The 21,992-nt window shown below is 36.7% G+C and overlaps 1 protein-coding gene across 1 annotated transcript in view; it reads right to left on the bottom strand.

The window, feature by feature from the left end:
- The window catches only part of ROBO1 (roundabout guidance receptor 1), a 312,623-nt gene that overhangs the window by 80,744 nt on the left and 209,887 nt on the right, over positions 1-21,992 (bottom strand). The window contains exons 4-5 of the mRNA XM_062597683.1: positions 4,181-4,301; positions 460-598 (exon numbers count right to left, since the gene is read on the bottom strand). Of these exons, the coding sequence (XP_062453667.1) occupies positions 460-598; positions 4,181-4,301 (260 nt within the window). The remainder of the gene's footprint in view (positions 1-459; positions 599-4,180; positions 4,302-21,992) is intronic.

Genomic DNA, 21,992 nt, shown 5'->3' with positions numbered 1-21,992 from the left:
GGATAGAAGAAAGTAAATGGGAGACTTAATAACAAAAAACATATGTCCAACAAGCAGCTTTGCACATTAATAGACTACATTTTATATCAATTGCAATTCCAATATGCACTTGGTGTTGCAAGCTAATTTATTATCTAGTATATATTCTTCAAAAAGTGTAATAATTACAATAGACTCTTCAAGTGAAGAATTAATCTATGTCAGGTATTACTGACTGAACTTGGTACATTTTTTGTTGTATTTGTTCTGTGTTTTCATCATAAATACCCAAGTACAAATGCTTCCTAAGTTTTAGTATAATCTTTAAGTGCAGTAGAGCACCAAGAAAATAAGAAGTATCTTTTTAAATCAGCTGGACCTTCTCCACTCAGGCAAAAGAATTGCTAGCTGTCAAATGTCAAAATGCTACAATATACACCAAACTGGATTTTATCAAAGAGACAGCTCCATGCACTGCACCTTGTTTTTGGTAATTCTCCATCATCTTTCCTCCATCTTACTGTAGGGACTGGGTCTCCTCTTGCCTCACATTTAAACTCAGCACTGTCATCCACAGTTACGGCCAAATTACTCGGTCTCTTCACAAAAGATGGTCTTTCTAAAAGGAAAGGAAAGAAAGGGGTATTAGAACTACAAGTCTAGCAGTTCTGTGCCTGAACTGCTATTTTCCTGGATCTTCTGTTTTTAGGGCAATGGGAGCAGTGCCATGAACATGATGGAGGCGGTTCTGTCACTGCTCCTCTAGCTGCTGACCCCAGGACAAGCACTCAGCCAGGAGCCAGGCCCTGAAGGTGGCTGGCACCATGGCCACCAGGATAGGAGGCCCAGAGCCTCAGCAGTGGCTCAGGATCCAGTCACAGGGTTCTTTACTTTTTACACCTTATCATATCAAACACAGATAAAAGAAACACAACTTAAGTCCAAGCCCAGCACAGTACCTCTCTGAGAGTGTTTGCAGGTGTTACTAGCAACTCATGTATGAGGCAATCATTTCAAATGCTCTATTAGAAAGAGAACATTTTCTTTCACTAGCATATAGAGAATAAAACAAACCCCCCCAAAAAACATAATGTCTTCTTTTTAATTCCAAAAATTGCAGTTATCCCTGAATTACATTGTAGGGCATGGATGACCCCAGTTCTGGCTCAGCAGAGTCAGATTAATTACTGGATACTTTTTCTGAGACAATACGGGATCTCAATTCAGGCTGTGTAGTTCCGGCAAATCTGCTGCCCATTGGAAACTTCAGGGAAGGCATCAATACACTTTTCTACGTAGACATAACACAGTCTATAGCTTTATGATGCTGGGATATTAATAGAGTTTCACTCCAGACTGAAGTGCAACAAGGTTTGCACATGCACAAGGAAGAAAATGTTGTTAATAAATAGTGGGATAATCCAGGAAGGATTACCCATCTAGAAAGGCAGCATCTGATGACGAAAGGATGTCCAGGTTTTATAATCTGTAAAAGAACAGGAAAGGTTTAACAAGGGAGTACTTTAGAGTTTCCTTTGCCTAAGGCAGATGATCTTGTTGCCTATAAAGCTGTGAAAGCTCTGAGGGAGCTGAGAAGACAGCTACATGTTTTGACTTGCATGTACTAAAGATAGAAATATCATCTCCCTGGAACTGCAAGAATCTCAAGCCATTGGCACAATCAGGAATTGAATACCCAAAAACATTCCATAGGTTTCTCATTGAGTACAAAAGAACTGGACAGAAGGATAAAGAGACGAGCCCATATTATTCGTGTCTGATACTTGTGTTAGGTTTGACAAGGCCGGTTCTGAACATTGCTTTGCTTTTCCAAATAGATTTAGAGATTCAGTAGTGAAAAACCTTAGTGAATGGTTCAGAAAGGACTGAAATGCAAGTGAGGACTAATCAAAGCCCTATACAAGAACTTCCTTCATTCTTGAGGATGTCCAGACCAACTGGATACTTGTGTTACAGAAAACTTGCCTGTATCTGTAATGTTAGACAAGTAATGTCAGATAAAGTTGATCTTTAAGCCGTCAGTCATAGTTTAGGTTCATCTTTAAGAAATGAGAAACAAAACAGCAACCTACAGAAATGAATCTAACCATGAATTAAAAAATACATATATAAACCTCCCAACCTCCCTAATTTTTTGTAGCTGCATATAATACGGACAAAATATTCCAGATTAAACTTCACTGTAAAAGTAGTTTTGGGAAGAACATTCAACAAAACTACGAAAAAGTGCTGTCCTGGTAAGGCCAACAATACTGTGCAATACTAAAAAACACGAGGCATAAGTTTTTAGAACAATTTCCTGAAGGAAGAGTAATTGTCCAAGAAGTTTTTGTCTGCTCATTCATATTCCTCTTATTCAAACACATAAATGGATGAAGGAAATCAGCACTGACATTAGTGTAAGTATTTATCTCTGTCACACAATTATTTGGTAAATAAAAGGAAAGCTTAACAAGGATCACTTTGAAACTTTCTAATATTATGGTTTCTGGCATATAATCCTCCTCCTGATCTAAAGTAGAGACCTGAAAGTGAAAGTTCAACTTCCAAATAACCACAAGCCATAAACAAAAGATTTATGTTGAATGATATTAATGTATGAAGTCAGCATGTTTCTTAGTCTAAGACAGGCCTGAGTTGAAAAAATAAAGTGTATTAAAGACTTCTAGACATAGACTGATAAGACATTCAAAGCTTTACTTTCCTGTTTAAAAATAAAACCTTACTTGCTTTTCCCGTCTGAAAATCAGAAATACACTTGAAGATCCAGATGTAGAAAAAGAAGGCAAAACAAGCCATCTCTCTGTAATGAATCTTGCTTAAAAGTTTTCAGCAAGAGAATTAAATTAATACTTTCCAACATTGATTATATAATAATCCATATTATGTTTCTGTGTTTAGTGGTAGAGTGCACTGACTATACTTAACCAATACAATTAAACAGGAGCCTAGTCTCAGAACTAAACCCATGAGATGCCTTCAACTCTATATTATGCTTGGAAGTTCTAGATCAATTTGACAATAAATTTCTCCCATTGAAAGTGTCTACAAAGAAAATAAGAAAGAAAGAAAAAAAAAGAAACAATATAGCAGATCACAGAAAGTCTTCCTTAGCTTCTAAAAAGTTACTGCACTATTTTTAAGATTTCAGCAACTTTAAGATAGCATATGCTCTCATTAAGAAAAAGCCTGCTTCACAGAAAACTATAATTAGGACTTCAAGTTGCCTGTGCCTTGATTCTAAAAAATAGTGAAGGAAGACAGACGAAAGTTCTAAAGACTGAGAAGACTTGTCTCAGACTTGAATTAAAAAAAAAAAAAAAAAAAAGAAAAAAAAAAGAAAAAGAAAAAAGAAAGAAAAAAAAGACAGAAAGAAAGAAGGCAAGAGCTAGGGTAACTGCAACAGCACTGTAATGGAAACAGAAGAGCTCTGATCTCATGGCTTGGATATTCTCAAATTGGAAAGTCCTGTGATGATAAAAATTTCTATTTCTTCTGCAAACAGAATTAAGCTACCTTGACCATTCCTACTACTCTGAAGTAACATCAGATGGAGCTTGAATGAAAATTACCAAAATCATATTTACAGAGGTCAGGAGACAACCCTTAAATAACGAAGATAGTTTGAGATTTTGCACTGGAAGTATAGCTTCTTTTCTGCAATGGCAACAAAAAATAAAAATTTCAAATAAGTTATCTTGAATGCAAATCTATTTTTAATGCTAAGAGGAATTATCATTAGGATCATTTGAACAAGAAACGTTGTATCTTTGTAGCACACTACTATAACTTAAAAGATAATTGCTTAGAATAAAAATATGGAATAATTCTGATTTTCTTCAACGAGAGAGAACTATTAAGGGTCTACTTCATTATATTAATTTTTGTTTTGCTATTTTTATTGTTCTGATGCACTCAATAAGTGCTGGGATTATTTTCAATTTGAAAGCCAAGTACACAAGTGAGTTCTGATAGCAACAACACTCCAAGGTGGGCTGCTAAGGCATTAATTATCATCCACTCACTGGAATGCAACTGTGACAAAATTGTTTTCAATATAAACACTGAACACGAAGCAGAGGAAAATGACCCTTAATAAAAAGTTTCCAAGGAAAAATTAAAAAGTTGAACATTTTCATTTTCATGGAGATTATCTTTAGTACAGTCTTAAAAGACTTACCTAAAACAGTGAGCTCTGCCACTTCACTCTCCCGCTCTCCAACCATATTTGTTCCAACACAAACATACTTGCCAGCATCATTCTTTCTTGTATATGTGATCATAAGCTTTCCTCCTCTGATCTATGAAAATCAAGGTTATATTCATTAACTTGAAAAAAGTCTTTTTGTAATAGATAATGACAAAAAACAGGTTAGCAGTGATCTTCCAATCATGAAAAGTGAAAAAAAAAACCAAATTTATTACTAACTTAGTTTCCTCTTCTCATACAAAAACTTACTTACCTGAGTTTTACTCTTACAACTCTGTTTTAAAGCCTCTCAAATTTATACCTCTATTACTCTTTTTTTATTTCTGCCTAATGTAATACTGGCTTTTCAATATTTCGTTTAATGCTTATTGGCCAGAAGTAGTACACTTCCTTTCCAAATATTACTGTATTTTGATATAATTAGACAGAGTACTAAAAATTAGAATTAGATATAAATCCTATTTTCACATCAAGTGTTGTAATGACTTTTTCTTAATAAGAAATGTATGTATTATCCTGCTAGTGGATCAAGCTTAGTATTCTGAATGAATTTTGTCCTTATTTTGGTTTCCATTTCTAAAGGAAAAAATGGAAACGTTTTGCCCTTTAGTTCTTCACCTGTAAATAAACAACTTCAAAGGCAAGCAGCTGGGCAGAAACAACTAAATCCTAATGCAGAAATAAATTAATAAGGTTATGTTCTCAACTCTTAATTCAGTTCTTTGGAAGATAGTGGAATCCAGTAACCCAAAATAAAACAACATATTTCCCCCTTGTGATTCCAAATGTTATTACTTTATTCAAATATATATTAAAAGTATATGAAAAAATCTGATCTCCCTTTAGAAACATTTATTCTCCCCCTTGTTTTACAAAATGGTTGAAAAGTTTCGAAGTTCACCAAAACGCAGTGAAATTGCATAAACAACTGAATACATATCATGTTTACTGCAATTATACTAAAATACTACTTAATTATATTAATTATATTTTTAAGTGAACATATGCTTATGACTCAAATCACATATGATAACTACTGAAGCTGAAGACATTAATGGAATAAAAAAGTAAAGCTACATTAAAGGGTCTAATGTGGTCAGTGACAAGGAGAATATTCTCAGTATGAGACACTTTGCTCAGGTTGCCTGCAGCTAGAAATCTATCCCTGAAAATTTGACATCTTGAGCAGCGTGAGGCTATTATTATCATTGTAAGATGTATGCACACAAAGATGACAGTCAGTTATTGAGATAAATGAACATGCACATGTGATGTAGATAGTGTTGCATACTTCTTTTGCCTTTGGCATTCGTTGTTTGAGAACAAAAAAGCACGTCTTTTATCATCCAGGAATCTAGAAATGCTGAAATTTCAATGGGGATTTGAGTCATGAAGAATGGAAAAAATAAAGGTAACCTGCAAATACATTTTCTAAGAGAATCTAAGTGCACTTATAGATTGCTGATTGCCTCAAATGGTAAGCATGAGAACAGAATGTAACCCATAACTAAAAGTCTATCTATATTTATTCCTGTTTTACTTCTCCCTAAATCACAGGAAGTTATTTATTTAAAAATATATAAAATATATAGAGAGAGATTTCTATGTGCATTTTGAGCTACTTACAGAAATATATCCAGATATAAGTACAAAAATGTATTCTTTTCATGTATATCAATATAGGAATGCATTGGATTTAACATAAAAGAATATTTGCATGTCACAAGAGTCACAAGAATTACCTGATGATTTCAAACCCATGTAGCTGAAAAGTTGTGATTTTCATACATGTCTTAAAGAGCTTAAGTCCCACCGATATTCAATAGCATTTGCGCTCCTTTGTGATTTTAGCACTTAAGAAAATCCCTTCCAAAGCCCTTACAATATGACATAACTGTATATTTTGTACAATCTCCAACCTCCAGCAAGAACTGTTCTAGGAATGTCTTAGAGACCTTATGAGATGTTAGTGAAATACTGTCTTGTATTTTACCTGCAATATCAGATACTTTATTCAGCACAAGTCTAACTCTTTAAAAGTTAGACAGAGGAAGGCACTAAAGCAGAAACATTTGAAACACCTAAAAATTACTGAAAATTGCTTCACTTCCAAGTTATTTAGAGATTTACATCAGAAAGGAGACATACTGGAAATATTCTCTCATGTACTGCATAAAGCTATAGAGTGTGTCTTTCCAGCCTCACGGCTAGGGACTAGCCATGAACTTTGAGATACGACTTACTAAGAAGACATGATATGCCTGCTGAAGGTAGTTTCGGTTCCAAAGTGGAAATTCAAATGCATTTTGTCTATTTTTTTCTAGAGTTTTTTTCTTTGTTGGTCTTTTTTATTTTTCCTTAAAGCAGCAGAAGGGTTTAGAATTTTAGCCAGCATGGTGCCTAAGCGGGTATATCACACTTCCATTAAAAAGTGAAAAATTACACATTTCAGATGAAATGTTTAAGTGCATGTAGAGTTATATATGTCTGCAGCTGAGCATTCATAGATGGCCAAAAGTGTACTTCCTCTGCTGATTCACTATCCAAGTTTCCCATTAGCTTTTAACAAACGTCTATCCACCCTGTGGGTAACAGTGACGAAGCCATTCTACATATTATTAAGACACTGCAAATCAAATTTGTAGCTATGACAAATACATATGCAGAGTCTGCCACATTCTCACTCAACAGGAAATCCTACAGATACCTACGAACTACAGAACAATTGCTTTAACTAACAGAAACTAAGCAATGAAATACATATGTGCATTCTTGTACATATAAAAAATGTGTATATAAAAAATTACTGCTATATTAAAACTCATTTCCTTGTCTTACTAAGCCATAGATTCATATCCAGGATTTAGAACAGCAGAGAGCTAAACCACCTTGGAGGTAGGATCTGAAGTGATGCAATTAAAAATATTCGTAGTGTGTGGACGCTTAACAGTCACCAAGGGCCTTCCCTTCTTATTTGTGTCCCTACCTGCCACTGGACTTTATAGTAGCAAATGGTAGTATTATGGGTTGAAAAAGTGATAGACAGTGTAATATTTCATACCAAACTACCACAAGAGTTGTTATCATATTAAACCCAAAGAGAAGTAATTTCTTCCTAGTAAACGTGATACACCAAACTGTTTTATTACACCTCTGGTAGATATTGTATATCAGGGGAAAAGAACTGATTTGCTATCTGCCAAAGCTTTAAGTCTGATTCTGAAAGGATGGAAGTTGGTATCATGTTTCATTTACACAGAAATGATGTTAAGGCATTTTTCTTTTACTTTTTATGTCTCCTCAGGCTTTTGTTTCATACCTACCAACCAATTCATCAGGGCTGTGCAAGCAGAGAATGCAAAAATAGCACCGAATGCTGATAAGCGACACAGCAGTTCACATATGATCTTCAGTTGCCTGTAACACGTATGGATTGTTGCATATATGCCAACAGAATGCCTGTTAGCATGGTGATTTATAAAGATTCATTGAAAGCTATTTTCTGTGCCTTGCTTGACCATGTTTGCTCCTCATGAGCAAATCGTGCATTCACGCAAACCCATTTCATTATTGTTTTCAGAAATAATAAGAAATATTCCTACAGAAAACTCAAGGCAACCATACAGTAAACAAGGCCTAGTATTGAAAATTATGCCATGTTTTGCTGTAGCAAAAAAATCATATTTAAACAATGAATCAAATTTCTCTTTCAATAAACCTAATCCATAAAAACTTACCCAAGGGTTCTACAACTTACCATCAAGTGTTCATACAGTTGTACACATATATACTTCTCGTAAGACCATATTTTATATATTCATGGGAGTGGGTATTTGTAAATTTCTGCATTTATAAATCATATCATTTGTCTGTTACAAATATTTTTATATATGTGATTCATCTACTTTTCATAGAAATGTGATATGTGATTCATCTACTTTTCATAGAAATGTGATATGGAATAAGAGAGAGAAAGAAGTCATCAGATAAATATTTGGGAAGTCCAAATACAAAGATCACTGGCATCTTTTCATTTAATTTCTTTTAACTCCTAGTTTCATTCTATTTAATAAATGAAATCTATGCTATTGCAAATTAATTCTGAAGTAAACCTAAATCCAAAAGGAAATGAAATTCAGACTGAGGGGGTTAAACATTGACTGCTGTTCATATAACCTCGGCTTCTGCATATGTAATATCACAATATTCACATATACATGAGATCATCTATTATTTAGAATGAAAATGTGATGGGCATGTGACACTAAGCTGTCAGACATGGTCTTTATTTCAACAGTGTATCATCTAATTATAAATGGCAATGTGATGGTTAAAGAACAAAATGAATACAGGCAATTGTAATTAATGGTTTCATCAAAGGTAGATACAACTAAAATAGAGCACTTTTATTTCTGACTGGGAAACTTTGTTTGTTTGTTTGCCCATTTCTCCCTATGTGGCCGAGTATCCCAAAACAGATCAGAATACCCATTTTACCAAATACTTTTGCATCACAGATTGTAAGGAATAGCATGCCAGCAATAGAAGACAAGCTTGAAGTTTTAATGGAGAAATTTGGAAAAGGACAGAATACATATACCCATCTTAAAATTTTACTTAAAAACATGTATCTTGTTCCAAGCTTTGTGAATCCCATGAATACTTCCCTGAAAATCGTAATTTATTTAAAGAGTAGGCACTAAACATAAAAAACAACTGGAATAACAATGATTAAAATTTGTTAATGTTCACTAAGGTCGAGAACGATGAGTCTTTCCCATTTGGTCTGACACTATCAGACCTAAAGAAGCCAGGTCCTGCCTTCCCCAGATCAAACACATACAAAGTTCTACTTTAAAGATGTGTAAAAGATATTTTTAATTGGCCTTTCTATGTATGTCATATATCTACCATGACAAAATGTAGGTCACTTTACTTCCACTACCATGCAGATCAACAAAATGGTCTTACAGTGACGAGAAGCCTGAAAATGAATGGTGCCAAATGCATAGAAAGATGCCTCTACTTAAAGGCAGAGGATTTCAGGAAGATATCTTGAGAATTGGTCCCTGTGGCTGCTTTTGGCACCCTTGCCAATCTGGCCAGGATACGTGATGCAAGCCTAGTGTTTCTTATGGCCTCTTCTTTAAAGATTGAATCTACAAGAAGATTAATATCCACAAAGCGTTAAGGGTTCACTGTGCCCTAAATTGCTTGGTGACTTCAGAGGAAGCTGAAGGTGATTCAGCACTTGGCATTATCACAAGGCACCAAATATCAGAATTATCATACGTGGCTGATACTTCCCCCAATTAGCAAGATAGTGGGAACAGTCAAGACATATGTAAAATGTCATAAATAATCTTCAGGAAAGAAAAACCCCTATCTTAACATAGCCAGTTTTCAGAAACTTAAAATGATAACAATCTAAAGCTTACTTTGTACCAACATTTGGCTTTTGTTAATCACAAAGGAAGATTCAATACAGAATAGGCCATATTGGCTCACATTAGTCAGAACCAATTTCTGAACAGACAGCTATGTTTATACGAAAATATTTGAACCAGTAAAATACTTTCCTATAACATTTTCACAGCTATAATACAAAATATTTATTATGTAGTACTTCCTTTGTTATTATAAACCGAGATTAAAATTCTCCTACAACAAAAGCTTTTTATGACTACCCCCGTGGCCTTAAATCCGCTTTACTGAGATCTAGGAGGAAAAAAAAAAAAAAAAAAAAAAAAAAAAAAGAGTAATGGCTCCCAGCCTCAGAAACTGCTTCTCACTATAGAATTTACTGCGTACGAAAACCTACTAACCTTTAAACTAATTAGCAACACACAAGCACATCCTTTAGGTCAGGAAAAAGTCTACGGAGGCAACCAATCTTTCTGCAACACAGAACACGCAAGCAAGCACAGCCGTCACTGACACCGAGGGGAATGATACGCATGTAACTGAGACCGAGGTATCTCTGTAAGACTGTAAATTTAGGCCATTGCATGAACCTATCCTGCATGCACTGGGGCACATATAGCTTTCACTGCAATCAATGATTGAAATCAGAAATAAAAATGAACTTGAATTGAACTCAGTGTCTGGTATGTCTTCATTTCTCTCCCCTTAAGCAAGTCAGATGATTTGAAGTGTCTGTTACAAAGGATTTTTTTTTTCAAGCATCACCACCACTGAGTTATTTACACACCTCCAAGGATAAAACCCTAGACCAACTGGGGTTAATTAGCCACACAAAGTCTCTCAGGTTTTTATTATGTTACCTAAAGTATCACAGATGTTACATGGAAAAATAAGCCTAACAAACCACAAATTTTAAGACCTTTAAAAAAATATCTATCTGCTAACCATGAAAGAAACAATATAGCCCAAATCTATAAAGACATTTAGCAGCCTATTTCCCACTGAGTATGTTTACATTGCAAAAGACAGATGAAATGCAATTCTTCAGGGCTGCGTTGAAAAGCCCACAAGAAAGAAGCTAAGTGTGGTTTCAGGCTGGCTCTCCAGAGACCACATGGGCCTGTTTACACGGCCAGAGCTGGTGATTTAGCGCGCTGAAGAGTATGCCTAAACCATGCAAAGTGGAGGGAAATACTACTCCAGAGGGCTCTGCTGCTGATTTCAAGGGGCTTTCAGGTCCTAATTGCCATTGTAGGTGTTGACCTGAGTCTTCTTTCTTTCCTAAATCCGGAGTTATGTTGGGTGGACAATGATACGGATTTCATACAGATCGATATTATGGGGCATATTTCCTACTTATAAAATTTGAAAAACTTTGCAGATTGAGACAGAGATAGATTTTCTTTTCTTTTTTTTTTTTTTTTTTTAATGAGAGAGATTTTTAGCTTGCTGACCAAGCACTAAAAATCATACTCAGATGCCCTAAATTCTGCTGATAGGACACACCGAATGCTGAGTTCCAGCTACGCTCTCACAGATCCAAATGTCTGTTTATTATCCGCAGCACTCACTTTGGGACAAGCCTGGAAGACACAGTGATATAACATTACTCCCTGTGAACAGTCAGACTGAAAAGTTACTAAGAAAAGAGAAGCTGTGCAGCATATGGGTCTCCAACAGCAGAATTTTAATTTTCAACTTCAAAGCTCAGAAGCACTGGTAGAAAAAACTTCACTAAGTCTTCTAATCTGATGAAAGGCATTTCCCAGAGTGCAGATCTCTCTCTCCCATGGTGTCAAAATATATGATTTTTCAAGGTCCTGATACAGGGTCTTCTACAGGGAACTGGTCTGATAGGATTCAAGTTATCAAGAGTTTTGAGGTGGAAATTCATAGGCCTACAATGAGCTCCCCAAAGAAATTGAAAGGCTTTCAAAATACAAAAGCCAGATTTTACTAAACTTAAAAGTACAGTAACTTCTGAAACAACTACCACCAAAAAATCCTCACAGTCTGAGAAGAGAGAGTAGAAATAAAAAGATATTTTATACAACTTTTCTCTTGCTATGAGTCTGTGCATCGAGTCACTATTTTCAGCCTTAGTTTCAATTTGCTGAATTTGCAGTAAGTAAATTTTGCTGGGTTGCAGCAAATTTTGCTTCTGTCTTCCTAGCCTCGAGGAAGGAGGATGAGCCCTTGAGTCTAGCTGGTCACTGCTGGCTCCTCATTGAAGGGAATAGAAATTACAGGCTCCTGGATCCTTCTTGTGACTATATAACTTCTGACTTTCGATTGCCTGTGCAAGCCTTCCTCTCGCCAGCTGGCTGAGCTGGCTCCCAAGTTGCCCAAGGGAAGAAGGAATTCCTTCCTTCTTCCTTCCTTCCTTCTTTCTTTCCTTCCTTCCTTTTTTCTTTCCTGCCTTCCTTCCTTCCTCTGGCACAAACCTGAGCTCCTTATGGTACAGGATACAAACTGAGAGTCAACCTAATCAAAGTTTGTCAAAGATGGCAAATACGCAATGTTTTTTTTCCTCCCTTCCCCGCACATATTTCCAAACTGATCTTTTCACAGTTTCGAATTTGGAAAAAAGATATGACTTCTCATTCAAAATATTTTATTTTGAAACTCTACAATCAAATTTACTTCCAAAGAAGTGTAAGAACCACCAGCCTCTCACTACAGACACAGAAATACTTTGCAAAATTCAACCTCAAAAAATTATAAAACATATTTCATAATGTAAGCACTAAAAACCTACTGATTCTCTGACTTTTGGCCAAGATCAAGTATCATGGAAACTAGAACACAGTTCAAGAAAGCAAATAATCCCAGGTTAAATTTCTACTGCATTTTAACTGACCAGGCCTAAGCTTAGCAGAGCTCCAACTTTTACTGTAAGACATACAGAGTTGTGAAAACACAAAACTTTTTGCATCGTATCTGTAGCATACTTTCAAAAAAAAAAAAAAAAAAGGAACACACCCACTCTGTTCTTCGTTTTTCATAAACAGTTAAACACAAAAATCATATGTTTATCTGACATATTTCACTCTCCCACCAGTAACCAGTGCAACTCTCAGCTGCAGTACATGCAAGTCATAACTCCCCGAATTCCATGTATTTTCTACAGCCTGTACATGAGCTCTGTGCTAGAGGACTGACACAGAAAACTGGAGTTGCAGCCAACCACAAACAAATCTAATTATTATTTTTATTTTTATTAAAGGGACAGTGCAAAGCTACTATGCTGGACATTACAGGTACAGATAACACCCTTACTCTGAAGATCTTGACATTTAAAATTACAAAGAATAAGAAGGAAAATGCATGCACAGGGAGGTAAAAATCAAATCCCCAAGTTTCCCCATGCTTACACAGAAGCCCGGTGTCATTAATTTTTATTTTCCCTTCATGCTCAACTTCACATCCCCCAAGCAGAGTTGAACGGCAGTGAGTGACCTGTAGACACCTCAGTCGGTTCCCAATCGTTCAGCCCCCTCTTGCCACCAGGGACTGCATGGTATACACTGATCTTCAACAGCGGTTGGGGAAACCAGGACCTACTTGGAAGTCTCTGCTATAGCTAAAATAAGCCAAGAGAGGTTACAAGCGAGCAGAACAAAGCTGGTATTCCCATACTTTGCACATACTGGTAATCGCTCTCCTGTGCTCACATGCATCACTGTCCTTTAATGACAGCATCTCTGAGAGCTGTTGTTTGGGAGCTACTGCCAGGCTTAGCACTGAGAAGTAGGGGGTCGGTCCTGGTGATAACACGCTGCATCCCTCCGCTCTTCCCACTGAGCCCTTACTGCCACAGCCGCGAAGCGCTCAATGCTCCATGGGTGAACGGAGGCGACTACAGCATGAATAGCCCAGGAGCTGAGGGGACGGATGCCTGAAGAGCGGTCCAACTCCCCTCGCCTGCCGGGCGCCGCACGCTCTTGTCTGCTCCTGGTCGGGGGCTGCCCGCGCTATTGAGGGGGGCTCTGGCACCCTGCTGCGATAATTGCTTCCTTTGCAGCAGTTTCTTGCTATTCCTCTCCGATGCCATGGTGTGTTTAAACTCCCGGGACAATTCCTGTTGTTGCTAAAAGGCTATTGCAAACTGCATCAATGAGGGGAAGGAAAAATAAGGGGGGAGGAGGCTGGAAGTCGGGAGAAATTGTACTGGACACTGGAAATCTCAGCTGCTCAACCTTTTTTTTTTTTTTTTTTTTTTTTTTTTGTATTTACAACATGAAGAACAAGTTACCCTTGTTCTGCATGGAAATTAGTGTTTCCTGTCTGTGGCAGTTTGCTGTTGTTAGAAGGGGCTTGTAAAATGCCTGAGAAATTAAAATTACTCAGCACTTTCATTTTCCCTGTCTTTCCTGTGGTTGTGCACCAGCTTTTTTTAAACTAGTAGTATCTTAACACACATAAGAAACTTGCATGACTTCTAAGTGAATAGTATGACAAATATATAATGAATAGGAAGTGATATTTAGAGAAAATTAATTAAAACCTGATCCTTTGGTATGAATTAAATTATTTATTATATTGGCAGGAAGTTCAAAACTGCCACTGCATTTTCACGGTAAATTTTCCTCCCTAAATATAGAGAAACAGCCATGTTAAGTTTCTAAAACTGATAAAAAAACAAAAGTAAAAGCATTCAGTCTAAATCAATTACTTATTTTTTAAAGACATTAACTGTTTTAGTGAGCATGCATGGCAAAAGGAAAGCATACATAGCTTTCACAGTCCATTTAATGGACTGATTTGCTTAAGATCCTGACGAAGATTTTCCAAAGGCAGGTAGCTAAAGTTAGGAGTCCTTGGCTGCTGAGTATAAAGGGTTATTCAATACTTGTGACCAGCAGACAAATGAAATGCAATCCCACTTTCAAAATCTTGTCCTGAACATGCGGCATCAGAAGGCACCGCTTGTAGCCAGTGGCACGCAGGGGCCGAGAGCCATCCTGAACTACATCCTGAACATCCTGAGGCTACTGCTTACAAATGGGACGAGTGAGAGCAGCCCTCGGCTGCAGCCCGTCCAAGGTCTGACGGCACAACTCCTGCGGTGCTCTGCAACTGCACTCTGCACCCCTACCACTCGCAAACATTTGCAGAAAAAAAATATTTACACGACTGTCATTCCTCAGCTGTATTCCTGCAGTATTACTGCAATTTTTTCCTTTACTGGCTTCCTCCCACGCTCATGCACTTCAAAAAAAAGTAACAAAAAACACGCACTGAAGAATACTAGGAAAAACTAATGCATTTGAATAGACATGAAAAGCAGTATTTAAAGGACTGCCCTATTCACATCTATGCAAATAAAAGACCTTATCAATAAACTTCCCCAGTCTTCTAAGAAAACCCAAAGTATGATAACTTTAAAAATAGAAAGTAGTCAACCAAGAAAAGACTTCATCACCTACATTATGCGTTGTATTTTATATTCTTCATACTGACTTTGTCTAACACAGCAACATTGCTGGGGGGTTTTTTGAAGAAAAGAAAGCCAAAGCTCCTGAAAATAAAAGACTGTCATGACAAAACATCAGAAATTTAGAGAATGATTGATTCACAAGGCAAAAAAAAAAAAAAAAAAGAGTTCTGTTGGTTCTCTTCACTTTTCAAACATTTGCATGTGCTACCACACAATTGACAAAAGTGACACAAAGCCTTAAAAAGTTTCTTTCCTTAATGAGATTTTTTAAAAAGGCCACTTGCAGGCTCAGTTTTGGTTTAGTGATCTCAATGAACTGCAGTGAAATGTCACCTTTTCCCTAGACCTAAACTTTTGCAAGAAATATTCGGCGGAATCTAATACAAATATTTCTACTCTATTGCAGAACAATGCTTAAACCGTTCTTGAATTTCTGTATACTGAGTTCTGAATACTAAAATTTTAGGAGGATCTGAAAATTCAATTTGATTCAAACTTTCTTCCAAGACTTACAAGGACTAAAGAATAAACATTGTACTATAGATATTATTAGTGACGCTTTCAAGTATCTGCCTGAAGAGCAATCTAACATGTAGGCGATTCTGTGCATACACTACTAGAATACTGCACACACTATAGTTAAAGTTGCCTGTAATAATGTCTTACAGATTGACACAAGCTCATTCTATTCACACAGCAAGCTAATTGCATTACAAGATTGCTGGAAAACATCCCACAGAGAAAGCAGTACGAGCTTGTGAACCTAAAGGTTACTTTCCAACACACACTTGAGGAGAGGTTCCTGCAGAAACTGTGGCATGATCCTCTGCTGAGCCTGATGTATTGGTAGCCTAAAGCAGCGTCTCTATTTCTATTTCTATTTCTTGGACACAAAAGGAGGAGAAAACTAAAGCAAGAAGCAAGATTTAGTGAGATACACACTTTCCCGAGGAGTGGAAGGCCAGAAACTTCTCAAGTGGGAATCTGAATCAGTTGCACATATGGAATTCCAGAAGAAAGAACATTTCGATGTTAAATTAGTCCACTATGCATGTCGATATCAAACTGGTTGAAAGTGTCATTTCCTTTACTATATGCTGTGATTATGTGGTTAAGTAAAAAATACTTTTCCTTTTAAGAAAGCTCTTTTGTGTCATTATCATCTACTCTTCAAAAGCTTCCAAAGGGAAAAGCCTACAGTATCATTGCTACCTGCAGTTAGCATAGGTATTATGCTGATTTTTGTAAGCCTCCAGAGAAGTTTAAGAGAAGGAAAATGACATGACTCTAACTGAAAGCAACAAGCAATTTAAGGCTTGCTACCAAAGTGTGTTCAGAAAGATTAGAGAGAGGACAGAAAAGGATACAGCACAGTCCCATTAATATCTCACCTCTTCCAACTGAATATAAAGGGAACACAGAGCAACTTTTTGTGCAGTCTAAATGCTGCAGGCAGTAACAGCCAGGTGTAACACCTAAAGGCCTATTTTAAAGACTGCATTTTGTCAAAAGTAAGGAAAATGAATACACAGGTATAACATAGGAGGCTACGTGCTGTTTGGAATTAAAAGTCATCTCTTCTATCAGTGGAAGCAAAAACTGGATTGGCATTTCCTACTATATCTGAATAAACAGATCATATTAAAAATATCATATTATAAAACATGTCAATGTTAGCTACTGTTGATTCTCTAATGAGAATATGCAAAACTTCTATGAAAGAATGTAGGACGCAGAATAAAATTAGCTTGATATCTATTCCTTTTATTATTTCATGAACACAAAATTCATGGGCATAACAGTACCTAGGAGCAGACTGGGCCAGTCAAATGGTGTATTTGTTGTATCAGAGGAAACTCTCGACAAAAAAGATGATACTTGCTTAGCACACACTTACAGGGCACCATGCAGTAAATTAATGAATGTTAATACACACTAAGAAAATCAGTGTCAACAGGCACTTTTATACAAGTTCCCTTGACTAGGTATCAATTCTGAGAACAGTATTTGCAAATATAATTTTCTAGGTTGGCAAATTAAAACTCATCTCAATCATAGCAGGCTAAGTATGCAAGCTGTTACCTTGGTAGGAAAAATTCAAATCCAGAAAGTGCCAGTAGCTAGAATTTATTGCACAAAGCCAATACGTAGTGATGTCATTTGGTCTGTAACTGTACACTGTTTTGCACTGCGTAGCTATGTAGTACTATAAGGAAAAGCGCTGGTATGCAACTGTCAATTTTCAAATGCAAAAGTAAAATGCATCCTGAAATTTTTATTTTAGTTTATAATTATATAATTGTTTTTCTAATAATTCAGGAAAAATGGATGAAAGAATACGTTTTTTAATTTCACACCTATTTTTACACAAATAAGAAAGAAACATAATTCAGTCTAAAAAAATAAACAAAATATATTCCTACACAACAACAGTAAGAGACTGAGACTTCTGTTTCAGGTTCTTAGAAACTGTTCAGGCTGATACAGGATAAAATGGACAAGTATCCTGAACACAGAAAAGAGCATTGCGAGTTGTAATGATGTGTTAACCTTGGTGACAGCCAAAACAGAAGGGTCAAAGGTTCAGCCGGCATCCCTGGGGATGATTCCCCCAAGGTAAATCTGAGACTCACTGGCAGTGAAGCATGGTAAAGCTGACACAGCAGTCTGAGATATGTATCTCTTTAAAAGATTAAAAGAGCTGCATTCTTTCTTGGACTTTATATTCATAACAGGGTAAGAAATGGCATTTATTGAGATGGTTAATACATGGAGAATGTGGTTCTCCACCTACTGAAATGCTAAAGACAAATATTTTCACAGTTTATCGTCCATTTTCAAATCAGAAATAGTTAGCAAGCACGTCTGCAGACTTATTTGCTGTGGTTATTGCATCTACTCCTAAACAGTTCGCAAACATTAAAAGTTGTTTCCTAGTGTTCTACTTAAAATGTCCAGATTGATGACATAAAGTTTTATTCTCACACTGCATCATCTACTTGTCCTAGCTTCAAGAACAAAAACTTCAAATTAGGTAATAATTTCTTAATATAATAGAAGACAAAGTTGTAACTGTCACCTCCAGTTGGGCAATTCTTAACATTTCAGAATCAGAAATGCAAGAGATACAAGCTAAAAACATAAAAATGAATTTCTTTAGCAAAGACTCATTAGGAGAAAAAAAAAATTAGAAGGAAAATGGAAAGTGTCCATAAAACTCCAGCTGATAAAAGGAAAGAATCTTAATGACAAACAGACCAAAAGCAACAAACAGTGAAGTAGCAACAGCAACAAAAAGATGAAGAACCTCAACTCATTTAGCACTTCAAAAAGGGGATTTTCACTTATTTTAAATGATACTATAGGCTTTCATGGAAAGGGTGATATATTAGTCCCAGTGAAGCCAATGGTAATATTCACTCTGATTTCAGTAATGCCAGAATTTCACACTGAGAGTACTGGACGCATGCAGATTGAATTTGCATAGAATGTCCTAATCATACAGCCTTTCTGAATGCCAATCTCCCATAGGAGCTATAAACATGCAAAGTACCTCCTACAAAGTCATTCCTGGTTTATTAACAAGCTTTTAAGATCCTGGACTTCAAGGGATAATAACTTCAAAAGCACTTTGACACGTCAGCTTACAATCTGTACAGAGCAGAACTGTTTTCTTTAAAATAACATAAAATCTCAAAATATTTACACTTGGGCTAGGTCCTGCAAGCGTTTATACAGTCACAAACATCCGGAGTGGTACGTGAGCGAAAATACTGCTCTCCTGCTTTGTCTGCCCAAAAGAGCCGCTTCACGATACAGGAAGCAAGGGCACTTTGCACTTTGGCGAAGCAGCGCAACGCCGCTTTGGCGTAACCGCATCAGAGCACGCTACAGTGGGAACCTGCTCTGCTTAGCTTGCAGACTTTCTGCCTCAGGGCAATCTTTTCCTTCACTGTACAATGATTTTCCTCTCTCAGGAACTGATCTGCAGCTCACTTTTAAAATCCTGCTGCAACTCATTTACACTGTTGTGCATCTTTTAATTCTGTTCAATGTACAGGCTGCGAGAGAAAAGCACCACTCATTCCTGCAATTCAGAATATCTTCCATGAACCATACCATGACCCGAGCCAGATACTTGCAGCTTCTATGGTAACATTAGACACTGAACAAGCAACTTTTTTTGCCTACTTGATTTGTGTCGGGTTTAAAAACAAACAAACAAACAAACAAACAAAAACGCAGAGACAAAAGCGCAAACTGACCACTGGGGTTCAAAGCAGTCTGAAGAGCCACAGGGCTGCAGGTGAATCACAAGAGCAAAATCTCTGTGTATTTGTTGGGGGGCAGCATGGGAAACAACATTATTATGTTATTATTACGTACATTTCTCTTTCAAAATGTTGGTATTCTGAATGGCATATCCACTTGGAAAAGTCCTGACAGAAAAGTATTAAAAATCACAATCAAAAGATCTCGAGTCACACGCATTTTGTTCAAGGAGCTCAGCTTCAGATTTTGTGAGGGAAGGCGAAGTTACACACGTGCAAATCTCTACGGCTAGTTTCAAAATCAAGTAGATATATTCCACGTAGCACTAGAAAGAGTTCAGTCTCTACTTCAGGAGAGCATTTCACTCTCTCAAGTTTTATTTTTTAACCACATTATATTCCCTGGAAGCTTCATTCTCTTTTAAACTTCTGTGCGGGGGGAACCTTTGCTTTTTCCCCTTAAATCTGAGTAATTTATTCTTCTTTATGCCTTCTCCTACAGAAAGAGGAGGCCCAGTAAAGGCAAGTAGATGACTGTCAACAACAGCAAAGATAGAGGCAAAAGAAAATCTGTTGAGTTAGAAGAAAAATGGTATCCAAGTACAACTAACTGCCCACACTTCTACTTTAAAAAAAAACGACAATGTTTAGCTGTCCATGTGCCAAACAAATGCATGTTAGATAATGATTTTCGAGGAAAAAAGAAAAAAAAATCAATGAATTGCTAAAAGCAGCAAAAATATTAGAAACAAATGACCTATAACTAGGTAAGGAACGAGAGGTTTTTTTTTGTGTGTTTGTTGTTGTTGGGTGGTTTTTTTTTCTTCTTCGAGGAGTGAAACCAGAAGAAGGCAGGCTTGGTCCTGCATAATATTACACAGAAGTCTGGAATAACACCCAGCAATGTGTATGTTAGTCCCCCGCTATTGCACATGGTGAATATCTGAACTTGGCAGTAAGTAATTGTGAGTATATTATTACCTGGAGAGAGAGAAGTACTCTGTTGGGCTGAGGAAACCCAAGAACTGAAAAATTATTATTTTTGTAGTGCTGTGATTTGGACTAGACTTTTCATATAACCAGAAGCATCACAGGAAATTTAGTAAGGCAAAACTATCCAAACAAAGTGAAATAAGCAAAAATGAAGTTGACAGAACTTTCAAAAAGTAGACCAAAAAAATCAAAGCAAACCAAACAAGAAGCTCTAATCACTTACATCTGTTCAAGGCTCCAAGAATGGGCACTGTTCTTCTCCACTATTTTTATTCTACATTTTTCTTTTGATTATGAGAACATAGTATTTGCAAACTCAGCACACAAATTATTGAGGTTTTATTAAACATGCTTTTAGAGTTAGTGTCATTTTTATTTTACAGAACTAATTCTTTAAAAAAGCATGATAAACAATAAAGTCTCACCTAGAAGTTATCCGATATTTAGATTTTAAGTGACAACATGTGGTTGCTGCTGTGTGCAAGTGACGAGAAATAACAAAAATGCCAAAAACAATCAAATTTATAAGGTACACTAGAGATTTTCAAGAACAAAAATGTACTTTTTTTTTCTCTTAAAAGTAGAGGGTTTCGGTGTTTGGAAAACAGAATCAGCAAGGAGCTGGGTTGATTCACTTCACTAATACAGACTTGTCACATACAGTCCACTGATTTCGGTTGAATAGTCGCCTGTTAAAAGGTCTTTCACTCTGTATCAATGGAAATATTTTCTGTCTACAAACACAAAGTAAGGGTTTACATAAGCATTTCTCTGGACTTGGACTTCTGCTTCAAAGGCTCACAGGTTCAGGAACCTGGACCAAAGAACACGGGAAGACCAGAAAATTTCTAGTGCTATTTTGCATATTTGATATGCAGGCATCCTAAACCCATGTCTGCTGGACTGGCCATGTTTTTTGCCTGTGCACGCTCAGTCGGTTAGAGCATGTTGCTAATAATGCCAAGCTCATGGGTTCAATCCCTGTGTGGGCCAGTTGTTTCCTTGCTGAGCAGGGGGCGTGGACTAGATGATCTCCACAGGTGTCTTCCAACCTTACTGACTCTATGATTCTATGATTCTAAGTATACCAATGGTAGACCCAGAGTGTCAAATTCAGTCTGTTGGAGCACGTTCATATGCTCAGCAGACCTGACATGTCAGGCACCAGATCTGCTGGGCACTGCCCACACAGTCATACTCCGGACAATAGGAGAAATAATAAAGATGGAAGGAACAAGTCATTCAAACTCAGCACTCTATGTTAAGCTTCCAGGGACCAGAAAGTAGGACTATGTAAATAAAAGCGGTACAAAATCCATGTCAGAGTATCATTTTACAGCTCCAAAACCCGTATTTTTTCATGTGCAAAAAATACCACCTTATTACGTAAATTCTGGTAACTGTACATGGATAGACTCTAGAAAGTAAGGATAAGTAGGATTGTTTATTTTCTCCTTTTTTATTTATTTAATACAACTTGTAACACAAAGCATGACTAGCATGACTAGCATTCAGTGCAACAGCTCATTGTGCTTCGTGAGGGTATAATGTTTCCTGTATACTCGATATCTCGATATGCTTTTTTTTTAGGATGCGATTCAACACTTCAGTTTTAGCTTAAGGGGCTCTTAGAAGTTTCAGTCTTCAAATATGG

This window comes from Rhea pennata, chromosome 1 (genome assembly GCF_028389875.1).
Source record: "Rhea pennata isolate bPtePen1 chromosome 1, bPtePen1.pri, whole genome shotgun sequence".
Lineage (NCBI taxonomy): Eukaryota > Metazoa > Chordata > Aves > Rheiformes > Rheidae > Rhea > Rhea pennata.
Note: the sequence above shows the minus strand (reverse complement) of the source record. Positions and strands in the feature narration are given on the sequence as shown.